The sequence below is a fragment of the Phoxinus phoxinus genome (assembly GCF_949152265.1).
Source record: "Phoxinus phoxinus genome assembly, chromosome: 7".
Classification (NCBI taxonomy): Eukaryota; Metazoa; Chordata; class Actinopteri; order Cypriniformes; family Leuciscidae; genus Phoxinus; species Phoxinus phoxinus.
The window spans coordinates 13,099,333-13,114,249 of record NC_136882.1 but is presented as its reverse complement, the minus strand read 5'-3'; the positions used below and the strand labels follow the sequence as shown (position 1 = coordinate 13,114,249).

Sequence of the window (14,917 nt, the reverse complement as noted above, 5' to 3'; positions counted from 1 at the left end):
GCTATGCTAAAAGTGGTACCGTCAGAACCGGAGTTCGGCTGAATGGATTCGAAAACGGTAAAACTCAACTGTTTAACTCTGGGGGAGCTGTAAAATGAGCCTATTTCCAAAAAAAGTGGAGTATCCCTTTAAAAAAAATTAGCTTTCAATTCGATTTTGTTTGGGCGCAGTACCAAATGTTTCCAGTAGATAAAATTTGTTTCCAATGCAGTGGAAATGTCATGAGTCATGAGTCAATGTCATTTTTTCAGGACCATTTCAACTTTTTGAATCATCTGTATGATTTTTATTTATTTATTCCCAAGTAACAGCAAGTCCCAAAACCTTTTCCATGATTCGTACCATTCCAATGAAGTAGAAAATTCTAAATAAATCAAAACGTACATTTTTTCGGTCAAAAGAGTTCAAAAGGTGGCTAGTGTATACTATATGTGTGGAACTGGTATTTAGCTATCCCAAGTTTAATTTCTTCTTATTTACAGTTCAAGCAGGAGTCGAGGTGTTCAACAAACATTAAAACAGGTTGTTCTAAACTCTCAGTTGGGTCGGGAACTGAATGTGACCAAGAATGAAATTCTGTTGCTATTAAAATGCTCAAAAGCAATAAATTATGCATCAAGTTTAGCATCGCCCAATTATTGTATATCTGTCTGTCAAATCTCTAGCTAATAGGTCTTTCAGTAAATGCACTTGACCTGTGAGGTGATATTATGTAATAGCTGTTCTGCACACAATGCACACTAGAGTTGTTATTTGAACTTAAGACATGTAATCTTCATGGTCGTATCAGTGAGAACATACAACTGCCTGGAAATGAAGGCTATCTGGTCATCAACACAGTTAACATGTCTCTGGTCATCACATGACCTACATCACTTGCATTCAAATCTTGCCATTTCATCACTTGAACCGACTTTATCTCACAAAACATGTTATAAGAAAAGCATTTCAAGCTTGAATGGCATTTTTTAAACATTGTTCATAAATTGAAAAGAACAAACCATGTGGAATGAGAACGCGTGTAGAGAATAATCAACATAGAGTACTATATAGCCTATGTACAGATTAGTGAGCCACACCCTGGAGCTGCTTATGGCCCCCTCTTCCCCCTTTTCTTCTCGGCTCCCATCCCCCAACTCTCCCAATACTCAAGGTAAAGGAAAGTGGTGAGGGGCCCCTGGATAAAGATTTCGCCTGAAAGGCTCTGATCCTTAGCAGGTGGCTTTTACTTGCTCAGTGGTTCTCAACTCCAGTCCTCTGCATCCATTGCTCCGCACGTATGTCTCCCTTATTTAACCCACCAGCTGAGATCATCAGCTGATTAGGAGAGCACTCCATTAACTGAACTGAGTGTGTCAGATAAGAGACATACAAAATGTGCAGAGCAGTGGGTCCCGAGGACTGGAGTTGAGAACCGATCGATCGGTCACATACTTAGCATAGATATCTATTAAAAAGCAGCGGAACTTACTGCAAACAGTATGGAGTAATCACGTCATCTCCATAATAACTTTATGATTGGCCCAAAGCAGACTTCTAACGTCAGTGCGTTCTGACTTTGTACTTCTAATCTTCATTCTTTAACACAGAGAATCATACCAGTAATTTATTGCCAGAACCAATTTACTGGTATTTTTGAAAAGGTCCTGTTCACACATGATCTCTTAACGGTAATTTACCAGTAAAGACTTTATGTGTGAAAGAGGGGGGGGTCACAGAAAGACATGTTGCTGGATCAACATATTTTGTTGATCCTGGAACAACATTCTAGTCCGAATATGTTGTCCTATCCCTAAACCTAACATTAGCCATCATAATTCATCCCTAAAATCAGAGGGAAATGATAGGTGAATAACACTGATGTAGAAGCACCTGACCCTGGTTGTAAGGCTAAACTTGACATAAACTGTAAACTTGTCCCTCAAATCTGATTGGCAGTTTGAAATGTTGTTCCAGGATCAACAAATATGTTGATCCAGGAACATGTTGTACTTGGTGAAATCACATTCACCGTGAAAGGGGCAAGTGATACAATTGTTTTATCACACAAATGTTTCTGACTTAAATATATATATCTTAGTAAAATGGTAATTACTTAAATACTGCTCATTATTACTTTGTATGTGTTGTATGCGTGTTCATTCTTTCTTTAGTTCTTACATTGAACATTTTAGAATCAACTTCACTACAATGGCTGCTTGGGTAGACCATGGGTTATCTGAAGAAATAAGGCACCCAAAAGACAATTAACAAACGCTCGACTTTATGCTGTAAAAACGAATGTTGTGTCCATTTACACAAGAATATGGTCGGTGTGCTGGCTTTTAAATGCTAAACAAGGATCTCATTGTCCCTGACAGCTGCCTTTTCCGGAAAACAAACTGAGAAGAGGGGGTTGGGGAGGCGGTCTGAAGAATCACACGTCCCACTTCAGAACCAGCTGCTACGGCCGACCACTAATGCAGTCTCCTCAGATCAACTGCCAAGTCACACACGTGTGCACGCTTGTAAATGAGACAAGCCATGAGCAAATCTCTTCATGTGCAAGAGCACAACACATACCAAGTTTTTTTGAAGAGGTGGCCTCAATGGAAATTAAAATATGAAGAACTCATTGTATTTTGTGTGTGTAGAAAGGCACACAAAAACTCTTACTGGTCTGAACCTACCTTGAAATATATCCTACCATGTCATCATCGCAGCCTAAAGTACTGCCACGTCCATCTTTTTGAAGAACACGCCCTTCTCCTCTCCCTAGGTAATATCTTACTCACAGGTTTCCTTCTTCCAAACTACCACTATAACTCATTTTCAATGAGTGAATAATTTGGTTTCAGAGTATCTGTCCAAACAGAAACCCTGTTTAAAACCTGTTGGAGCACGTCTGTTGAGACTGACAGCAGATGTGTGACGACATCATTGCTGGCATGTGGAGTCTGGCTTTTCTCATCCTCGAGATCTCTGCTGAATGGAGTTCACTCTTATATCTGTTACTAAGGTGACAACGTCACACATCAATAGACTTTCCTCAGATTAGACCCAACAACAAATCAAAGAACATGGATCTACAACAGCACCTGCTAAGATTTTAGGTTGAGTCACTAACCTAAATAGGAATTAACAGAAGGCTAATAACAGCACAACTGATATGGACCAAGAACTAAACAGAAGGAATTAATAAGAGATCAGATGAATGGATTACTGTATAAGAAAAAAAAGTGTGAGACTGCATATCTGTAAAGTAGCATTAACTCTCAGCATTTTCCCTCTTTGCCTTTGAGCAGTCTGTAAAACGGTCCTGTGGGAGCCTGGTATTTTTTGACTCACTCTCCTCTCCTGATACAACGCTCAACAGAATTCACCAAGAGGGAACTCGTTTAATCTTAAACAATCCTGCAAAGACTGGGAATTAGTTCAACAGTGAGAATGAATCTCTGAGTGTAGTAATTGCAACAAAGAGTAATACGGTTACCTCAACCAAAATACAGTTAGAGTACAAGGAACAGCTGAGAGGACTTTCTCTAGACTCCAGTTTTCTTATTGTTATATTGTTATAGTATTGAGTAGTAATGGTGGGGTTTAATTCCATTTCAGACCAGCCAGTTCAAGTCAACTGAGAGATGAACTCAATTATATTGTGCCTAAGAACCAAATTTCCAAATTCACTTGTAGAATTTGATTGATTTTACTTTACAGTATAGAATTTTACAAACATCCATTTATCAGTTATCAGACATAGCATTAAAATGTTAATCTGTATACCTGTCTCGGCCACATTCTTAATCAGAACTATTAAGGCAGAAACTGTATACTTTTTTCAAGTATGCGGCCTATAATGTTTTGACAGGAAATGCATGTGCATTGTTGAGCTCATGCCACAATGTATGGAGCACTTATGCTGGATCTAATGTTAGTTCTTTGTTCCTCCGAGGGAGTAAACCAGTGAAATGCGCTATTTTCGGGTGATTGACAGTGTGCCTCAGGAAGTGTACTGCAGTTCCCTTTGATGGCACGCCATTCATTCAGAGAAGCCACAGTTCTCACAGTTTATATGATTAACTTACCCTTTGTCTCACACATCACAGGATACCTTGTCTCTCAATCTCATGAAACCATCAACAGGAAGTAACTGTGCCGTACAGTCTTATCTCTACCAAGTATGATGTGGGGAAGCTTTACAGTGCAAATGTCAAAAAAACTAATATGAGTGGTTACGCAAGGATAAGTAAATGGTCAAAAGAACAAGGTACAGTACAGTTCAATACCTTAATTAAAAGTTAAATTTATCTCTTTTTGAAATGTCAAGTCTTTGTCGTAAACATCCAATTGTGGAACACCTAATATAGGATTTCTATTTAATTAGTAAGTTATTTCCAGCTTTCACACAACCAAAATGTACAGGCCCCATTAAAAGGTTTGTCAAACACAATTTTCTTAACAGTGCTATCCTATTTCCTTTTAAAACAGGAAGTAAGGACATAAATAGGCATATCAAAATACTTGTTTTTTTTAATAACCAACAGTCTTTTCATTTGCTAATCTTATGCAGGTGATAAGATGAGGGTCATTCTCATGCTTGTCCAAAATTCAGAACATTTCACTGTAAACAAGCCAGAAATAGGACATATATTAAATCAACTCCAATTTCAATAATGTCCAAGCTCTATGAGTGCCTTTTCTTCAAACATTCTGCTAATAATCATGAAATACCAATACAAAGTGCCACCCACAGAAAAAAAGAAAAAAGATCAACAGTTAATTTTGCCAAATCTTTCAAAAGCTGTTATGAGCACTGAGGGGAGGGGGAGGGGGCGGGGGCGACCAACCTAATGCGTAGAAAACATGGACCAGAATTTTTGATTTTATGAGGTTTTTAAGTCAATTTGTCTCTTGAATCATTTAAACATGCCAAGATTCAATATTTGGCAAATTTGTTTAAGAAAAAAAATCTTGTTGGTGAAGCACTGATGCCTTCAGCCCATCAGTTACTGTTGAATGCTAATTGTGATTACAAAAGAAGGTATGGATGTACACATGCAAAGATACAAGGAGTTGTGCTGAGGGTGCAGGAAAGCTTCCACAGACACATCCACAGAAGCTGACAGAGGCAGATGATAATGGAGCGGGGTGAAAGGGGACACCCGCCTTACCAAATCCTCAGAGAGAGAAAGACGTTTTGCTGCTGGACGGAGCTTTGGACAACAACAAAAATCAGCTCAGATTATTGAACTGCACAAATCTGATCAACTGGGTGAATGAAGATCAATGAAGATCTTCTTGAATATCATGAAGATCTTAGATGATGAACTACATTGCAGCACAGAATGAGAATGAAAAATAAAGATGAAAAAGGCCAAAAGAAAAAGCATGTGCTGAAAGTCTGGCTAGATTTCTTCATTGAACTTTATAAGGTAGTCTATTCTTTGATTTCATTCCTTAAAGTGCCCCTATTATGCTTTTTTGAATATTCATGCAGTGTGAAATAGCTGTTTGTGAATCTTATAGGTCTGCAAAGTTATAAAGTTAAAGAGTAAGATAAATAAAGTTATTGTCTCCTAAAAGAAAGAACCGATTCTGAACTGCTGGAATTAGTTGTCAAAAACTTCCTGTTAAATACCTATGTGTAACACATTTGCATAATGCCAGCCTATGGTCTTCATTGGCTGACGGCGAAACAATGTCTACTTTGACCCGCCCTGCAAATCCACTTTGCATGCATTTTAAAAGGATGAGGACTAGTGCTGAAATTGATATGGAAAAACCGACGCCATCGTTGCTGTTCGTATTATGTCTCCGTCCTTCGGATGAGACGTTAAACCGAGGCCCTGACTCTCAGTGGTCATTAAGGGGGCTTTCACACTGGGCCCGTTTGCTGCGGTTCGAGCCCAAGCGCGATTGTTCCCGGCGCCCCCCGCAGCGTTGGTCTGGTTTCACACTCAACTTGACTCTATCGAACCCTGGTGCGTTTGCATGCATATTACGTCATCGCAAACGTGCACGGCGCATGATAGAAAACAGAACGCGGGTCAATATATTGTGTTTTTTATTAATTCGGTGCTATTATGTGCAGCTGAGTACAACACCGGTTTACTGTGTGTATGTCGCATAAGGTGGTCTTCTGCTGCTTGCAAACGGACTCAGTGGATTTCCAAATTTGTTGCCCTGATTCCGCCACGCGCTATGCACGAATACACTGCAGGCTCACTCTCGCTCATCTTATCCAAAGGAAAATCATCAACACTATCATCCCTTACATGCGCTTTATTTAACTAAATACATCATAATCAGCTAAAACGCATGCGTAGGTCACTTTACTTCCTGAACAAGTGCGCACCCGAGTCCGTGTTGCTTTCACATTCACGCGAACCGCGGCACGGTTCGGGAGTAACCGAACTCAGACCACCTCCTCCAGGTAATCTCGGGTTTGGTACCCCAGTGCGCACCCGGTTCCGCATGACAGCGTTCACATTAGTGATTTTTCATGCGAACCGTGCCCCGTTCCAAACTAAACTGCCGCCCCAAAAAAATCCCAAGGTGATGTGCAATGTATATTTTGAGAAAATGTAAGTCTTGGTTGCATGTAAACCTATTGCAGGAGACATCCAAAACAAAATAAGGAATATTTAAAATAGCCTAATAGGGACACTTTAAATTCAGCGTAAAAAGCAGTTGCATCTGTGAAATAAAATGGATTTATTTCACCCAAAAAAAAAATGCAGAACGGAACTTAATTTTATCCATCAGGAATTTAATGGATCAGGAAAAGTAGGTGCTATATACAAGGAAAAGGCCAAAGTGGTTTGAGGGGAGGAGTTGAAAAGAGGGACGTCAGCCGAGAAGTAAAGACGTTTTACTGGCATAGCACATAATTCGATTTTGATAAAAGATTGGCTAGACAAATGGAATATGGAATAATATTTATCAAATGACTTTTCAAAATTAGATAAGGAGCATGCATTTAGAAAGTGAATAGGGTCTATTTTGACTTAATGTTGACTTTAAGTGAACAATACTACATTATATCCCAAAATAACTCTATTGTCACACTGTGAATGAACAAATAAGAAAACATTAGGCTGCACATATAGCTATAAAGTCTGAGAGAACAAGTCTGAATGGGCACATTCCTATCTCTATTAATATGACAGAAGAGGGGACCAAAAAGCATCTGTCTGAAAACAGATGGCACAGCTGTAGTACCACAACAACAGCATCCATCATATTAAGGTTGCAATGGCTGTTGAGGTAAACTAAAATTAGCTATTTACTGATAATCCCTAATTGAATATGTTTGGGTCAAGAGTGTAGTTTAGGTCGTAGGATAAACCACTACTTAATTCAAACCAGATTCAGAAAGAAAACCTCCAGTGCTGTCAATCTGGACACTTTAAGGCACTTTTATCGAGGCATTTCATGTAATTACTGTTAGTTTATAGAAAAAAAACAAATATATATATATATATATATATAACAAAAAAAAAAATCAAACAAGAAGGGTAATGGAACTAAGTGAGCTGGGTCTGAAAAGCTAAATAAATACTCTTCAAAAAAATTATTATAATTAACACACATGACACATGAGATCAAGTTTGTTACAAAGTTGGCCACATGATCAGAGGGTCCCACAACACCTTTCTGGGTTTTATTTTCAAAAAGGTAAGGGTTATATGACAAGATGTGTACGGCAAGCCATTTCAGCACTTACTCTTTTAAACTAACTAGTTTTTGTTACCAGTAGTACTTATTTAATTACTAAAAAAGTAATCTAATAATGACTAGTAACTCGTTTACCCATTTCATTAGAAACTATTCATTAGATACGACTACTTATTCCAATTATAGCTAATATTTATTCAGTTAATAACTGGTACATATGCTTTAGTTCTTTTTTTTTTTGGTACATTGATTTTGGTACACTATCCCAAATTGTAGCCATTGCATTTTATGAAGATCTGAGGTTCACTTTTCTACGATTTACTTCCGACTATTAAGTATTTCATTTGTTGGTAGCACCTATTTCAGATTTACTATAACTACATATTAAATATTAGGGGTGGGCAAAATATTGATAGACATGATAAATTAGAAATGTGTCCATCGGTACCGATTATAGTCTCTAATATAGCGGTGTTAAGTCATTATGAAAGTGTATAATTTGTATGGATTTTTAAGCCTTGCCAGTTTTTTCCATTATGAACATTCACGTGCAATAAGCCGCGAAAGATCATTCAATTCAGTACTCGCACCCTGTCACAGCATCTGAATTACACAAAAAAATATGTCAAAGAAATATAAACAAACTCATGTAAACCCAGTCGGTGTCTTAAATAATAAACAGAAAACAGAAAATCATGTGTCAATATATTGGATGATCCGTGCATTAATCACTGCTCTTGACTGAATAGCTTTTGCAGCTTTAATTAGAAAGAAATCTAACAGTGAAGACTATGCAGTTTTCTTTTTACATTTCATTACTTTGTTTCTCTAATATTCTGATAGACCCCTCTGAAAAAAAAAAATCAAGCATTGTTTGTTTATATGCATTTTTTTCTATGGTTTTTTTATTCGTCCTATTGCTCGTAATTAGTTTCTTTGTTATTTGATTACTGACTGTTTACTTGTCCTCAGTAGTAAAAACTATTTCAAGCACACACTATATTGTTACTGTGAAATAAAATAAGTCATAACGTGATATATGGTTCTGATCTTATTGCCTATACCCCAATTAAGCAGCAGCACCTATTTTTAGTTCCTTGTAACTATTTAAATCTAGTATCTTTATAGCAGTTATAATACGAATTTAAATACATTAGTTTTTTTTTTTTTTTTTACTTGTACTTCAAGGCTACTAGTAACATATTAGCAAGATTAAAATCAAAATATAAAGAAGCAATTCTGACTAGTCATTACATATCACAACATCTGGGATAGTTAGACTTATAATACAAGTATTACACGTAGCAATAAAGCTCGGTGCCAGCAGCAACTGGAATATACAGTAGTAGGAGGTGAATATTTAATATTGAACCGCAGATTCAATGAGGAAATTTACAATTGGTTACAAAGAACACAAAGGCATAAGTACTAGTATGTAAAAAAAATCGAATTAAATAGATACAATTGAAAAAGAAACTAGTCATTATTATATTACTCATAGTCATTTAAAAATAAGTAACGTTACAAGATACAAAATGTATATCTATTATATATATATATATATATAGCCTAGTACTACTATCAGAAAATAAGTGCTAGGTAATTTTAAGGAATAAGTTGTATTCCAGCTATTGTTAGAGGGCTGACTACAGCCCATGGCAGGCAGATTACATATTGATGTGTTCATCTCATGGCTGATTCAGCACTGATTCAGTCTCCTGTACTGTCAAGACCTTCCTTACAAAAAAAAGCACAGAAAGAGTTCACTCGCCACCCACCTGCACTGAATCAGTGCCAGTCATGCCCATGTAACCCATGGCAGGGCCCTGGCATATGTTCAGCTGTGGAATAAAGCACGCTGGAAGATTTAAAATGGGGCACGTCATATTTCACCCAAAGGTGACACTTGAAGGCACTTAAATCTCAGCGCGTGTGCCTGACTGAGCACAGATGCGCCATTCTCGGCTATTAAAGCGAGCAGGTACGGTCAACAGCACGAGAACCCTCGACCAAAGCACTAAAAGCAGATTCCCCGGTGTCCGAAAATGATACTTACTGCTGACTTTCATGCTGCCGAAAGCCGAGGGCTGCGGCACGGGCTTGCAGCTCTCGGCGAAGGAGGTGGTTCTAGGCCGACCGGACATTTTCCAATCCAAAATCCCACGCGTCTCTCAGAGTAATATACGCTTGTTTGTCTTGAACGAATCCGTTTCGACCCACTGGAACCAGTTTATCTCCCACTAAAATAATGAGGGGAAAATGGGCTAAAGCCACTCTCGACTGTCCGGGGTTCCTTCGCTATGGTTTTTCTTCAGTGAGCTCTCAACCGTCTCGCTTTCAGAACATTTTCCACCGGATCGTTTTTTCTTTGACTGTTACTATTATCTTCCGTGATGAAACCTCGGATAAATTCGCTCATGAATGAAGGTGCTCATGAAATTGGCCTTTTCCCAGTTTCCCTCGAACCCCACCGATCCTCGTCTCAGTCTCTCTCTCTCTTTCTCTGACTGGAACAGAGATTTACACAAAGAACATAGTCCGTACCTAATATACCCTCAAATCGCTGAGAAACTGGAGTGGTTTTTCATCACCATGCAGTATTTTTCATATACTGAGGTGGAGACTCAACGATCCAGTAGCACCAGCCATGGCGGCTTCCTTGCTCTAACCAACGAAACGAATGAGAATTTTCCAATTGCCCAATTTCAAGACTGATATCCTCGGACGTTCCGACCCACTTAACTCCATGCACATGTACGACGTAATAAGAAATCCAATATGCACGCGGGTACTTCAAGAAACGAGCCAAAAAGTGCGGTTCCTAAAGGAAACGGTGATCAGAATCCCCACGGTAATTCAGAAATGTCCTTTTTTTATTTCTTCTCCGTCGGTCTGTGCTCGTTCTCTTTGTCACTCCGACCGATTAACGTAAACTACGTTATGTGCGCAGTGGTGGTAATGGAGTTGAACGGGAGCACAGACGGGGTTACGCCACATGGCGGCGTCAAGAATCGGAAACTGTGAACGCGCAGGAAGGCCTGGGGAGGTCTGAGCCAGCCAATCCAACGCCTTTCTTTGTAGGTGGGCGGAGCAAAGGCGAGCTTCTCCGCCAATCGAATGCTTTTGTCCTCAGAACACATGGCGTAATTTGCCAATCTGTCAGAGTTCTGCAGCCATGGATGACGCGCGGAAGTCGATAGTGGGCGGGCGCGTGGGAAGACTGATTGTAAAATCATCCAATAAGCGTAACCGAGAAAAGGAAACAGTCCAATCCTGAAGAAGCATCGAAGGCGCAAAAGTAACCAAGCTGCACTGTTGCTAGTCAGCTGAGCTCCTGTGATCTATTCTGTCCTGATGCTTTGCCATTGGTACAGTGTGATTTACAAATCACTCATGTTTTCCACACATTTTTGAATAATTATGTAGGCTAATTAGAGCGTCAGGATGGAATTAAAGAGACAAAATTATTTCATATGAGGTTGTCAACCTTCAGGTAATTTTGATAATTTGGAATTTTAATAGCTAGGCTATCAAATGTGTTTCTGGATTTTTTTTACCATCACAAAGCTTTTTTTTATAAATATTACAAAAGAAACAATGAAAAGTGATATACGCCGCCTATATATAAATTATCATGAATGAAAATAATAGTCTTTACTCTGAAAATCATCTTTTATTTGAAAGATTAAAGAAAGGAAAACAATGACGAAACACTGAAACTGTCAATCTGAGGACAGGACAAAATGACGAAATTCACTGTGATTATTAACCGTCCATGATGCATGATTTTTTATTATTTTTTTTATCTTAAAGAAAATAAAACATATACTGTAGGCTATATATTTTCATCAGTGTTATTTTAATATAATTTATAACCCACTATTAACATGTTTATTTTATTATTATATTTTCAGTTTAAGTTTTAGTCATATTGTGATTTTTGTCATTAGATTTTTTAAATAGTTCAGCTTAAATGTATTTATTTCACTTTTAGTAATTGTACTACTTATTTTATTTCAGTACGTTTCCAAGGCAACATTTCTGATTTATGTTTTTAAAATGTTCATCTAATATTTACATCTTATTATTTGATTTAAGCTTTATTTGATTTAACAACAACTATTCAGAGTAGTTGTTTAAGTTAACAATAACAACACTGATCTTAATGTTTTGGAGTTTTTTTTTACACTTCAAAACAAGAACACAATGATCTAATATGGATAATTTAAAATGATTCATTATGAAAGAGTTATGCCTCTGGCCACAATCAAAGGGTTAAAATGTACCTTTATGTTCACTTAAGTGTGAAATTGTGATTACAAAACTTTAAAAATGAATTGCAATAATTTCCATCTTAAAAAAAGAATGAGTTTAACATTTCATCCAATATATTGAGGAATACGATGGGATCATGAAAATGTGCTTCAAAGGGAGAATGACCCTAATATCTTTTACAACAATGTTTTACAATCCTCCAAAGCAAACAAGTGATTTGCATCCAAGTTATGTCAATATTGTCAGGTCAGCAAAACATCGGCAGTGAATGTGCATCTTGTCGAGTGCAGAAAGAGAGGTGGATGCTGTAGTGCCACAGTGCAAAGACAGCAGAATCACTGACCTTTTAACTGTAGTTAAAACAAAACTGCTGTCATTTGCAATTGCAAGTGTGTCTGGCTTTTACTTGCAAGGAGTTCAATTTTCATGTAGATAGAACACTAAACGTGGAACACTGTGTTTGACAATATGACAGATGTAGAGCAGTGAGAAGCCAGCAGTGCTACATTACAAATTGTAGTCGGTTATTGATTGCAAATTGCATGACAAAAATTGTAGTTAGTAACATAATCCATTATATTACACGTTTAAGGTAATATAATCCGACTACTTTTTGATGACTTTCAGATTATTTTTGACCTAACTCGTTTTCTACATTGATTTGAATTGGATAATCTACCATATTTATATAAAAACAAAGACAAAGACAATATATCTTTGTTTTCAACCACATGAAGAGCATTACATTTTACATTTTGTCAGTGTTTAATTCATGATTGAACTGCAGTGTTTAATAAAAACTTATAAGTAATTAAATCATACAATTTTACATAAACAAACGCATACTAAAAAGACAAACATGTATATATATATTTTTTTTTGTTTACCTGCATGTCATGAAGCTAACCATTAACCGACATCAGAAAACTGTGAACGTCATTCATTATTATTAGTAGTATACTGTATTATTAGTATTATTGACTTAACATATTAAGTTAAAATCTCATGTTCAAGTAAATATTATGTCAGCTGACAAAAAAAAGTTGTGGTATCCCTGCATTGCATGTAAATATAAAAGGACATGAATTTATAAATTTACTGTTTTTGACAGACAGAAGCCTTCAAAAGACAGTACAGTAAATTAATCACTGTGATAATTTAAATAATAATTCATGTGTTCGTCACGAGTTGATTAGATATGCAATGTTGACAAAACACTTGTTAAAAGTGAATTTATTTCTGCAAATCCAGTGATCAAATGATGTGTTTTATGTTCAGCTCATGGCTGATCGTGTGTGTGTGTGTGTGTGTGTGTGTGTGTGTGTGTGTGTGTGTGTGTGTGTGTGTGTGTGTGTGTGTGTGTGTGATTCCACAAACCTGAAAGACCTTCTGAATGTACAGTATACAAGCGATAGGCATTTTTAGAAAGGAAATTTTAAAAGATAAAAAAATAGTCAATGAATTATGAATAATTTACTTCCATTGTGAGAATGTAATATCATTGTAAAAAAAAAAAAAAAATGAACTGTGGTCTGATTACGAGTATTTTAAACTGTAATATAATAAGTATCTGATTGCAGATTACTCTGCACTGAAAGCCTGATTATTAACTGACCAAACTGATGAACCATTACTGTTAAAATGTGTCACTATCAATTTGTCTTGGAAGTATCACACATATGAAGGCACATTTTCTCGTACTTTCATAGTGCACATTCAATTTGATGAACAAAAAGCTGATACACTACACGACCTTTGCTCAGATTTTAAAAGTCATGTATTCCAGCCTTAACTTGACATGTTGGAGTTTTCTTTTCACCAGTGTATTCTTTGACCTGACATTAATTGTTAAACCAATGTAATGGGGGTGTTGTTGAATAAGTTCGGACTGCTTTTAAATGCATTAGTAAAGTTTTCAGACATTCTGTTCATTTGACACCACATAGCAGAGAAGTATAAATATCCAAATGCAGGGATGGCGTACATAAAGGCATGTTTCAGCTAAAAATGTTTGCACATTCCTGGGATTACATAACACAGCCTAGAACATAATTGCTTATTTACATTTCGTAGACAGATTCTCCTTTCCCCCGCCATCAACATTATTGTGGTTTAGATCTACGGTGCATGTTTCATTTGTAACCAGTGTACTGTACAAGCTGCGTGTTATGCAGAATATTTCACAATGTCTTCTTTTCTACTCTTTTCTGCAATGTGATCTTGTTGCTTTGAGCACATTTTACAATGATGTTTCACAAATAGCCCTATCTGCAATGGAACAAGTGATGCAAGTAATGCAAGTTGCGATTTCCTTTTTGCCTTAATGCAAATACTTCCTGGGGCAATTGTGTATGCATGTTTGCACACACGCACGGATGTATATACAGTTGCACACATTTATTCACTCACAAACACAAAGATAAGCACACATCTTATCCATTCAGTCTAGTATATGCGATCATGTTCATGTACACTGTAAATAATTATATGATCAATAAGTTATGACGTTTTTTTAATTGCTTTAACTCATCAAAACAAGTTTTTTAAATTTTCCACTTTTTTAGGTTATAAAAAATTCAACTACTTTGATTTAGTTTAGTTTAAGTTGAAATGACTTAAACATCTAAGTTGATTGTACTTAAAAACATTTGTGTGTAGATGTTCATTGATGACTAAGAGTGATTCAATAAATTTAGTTTTATAGAGAAAACGTGTTTACAAGAGGGTTACACACACACATAAACACATCCTTAAGTTTTTACACAAATGCAATAAAATAATTTGTTTAAAAAAAACACTGTTTGGACAAATAACAAAAGATGCAGCTCAAGTTCTTCAGTCACATTTCCTGCTCCTTAAAGTTTAAATTATAAATAAGGAGATAAACACATATTTAACAGTCTCGGTAAACATATTATCTTCTATCAAACAGAACGAACACACCAAAAAGACACCAAAAATAAGTATGTTGTAAAGCATTCTGAAA

At 36.8% G+C, this 14,917-nt stretch overlaps 1 protein-coding gene across 2 annotated transcripts in view; it reads right to left on the bottom strand.

Annotated features, from left to right (window-relative positions):
• Positions 1–10,602, bottom strand: part of gsk3ba (glycogen synthase kinase 3 beta-a) — a 64,025-nt gene extending 53,423 nt beyond the window's left edge. The window contains exon 1 of one of the 2 annotated variants that reach the window (XM_079617789.1): positions 9,713–10,602. In XM_079617789.1, coding sequence (XP_079473915.1) covers positions 9,713–9,800 — 88 coding nt within the window. In that variant the 5' untranslated portion in view covers positions 9,801–10,602. The remainder of the gene's footprint in view (positions 1–9,712) is intronic. The other variant, XM_079617790.1, reaches the window with a different exon arrangement.
• Positions 10,603–14,917: the final 4,315 nt, after the last annotated feature.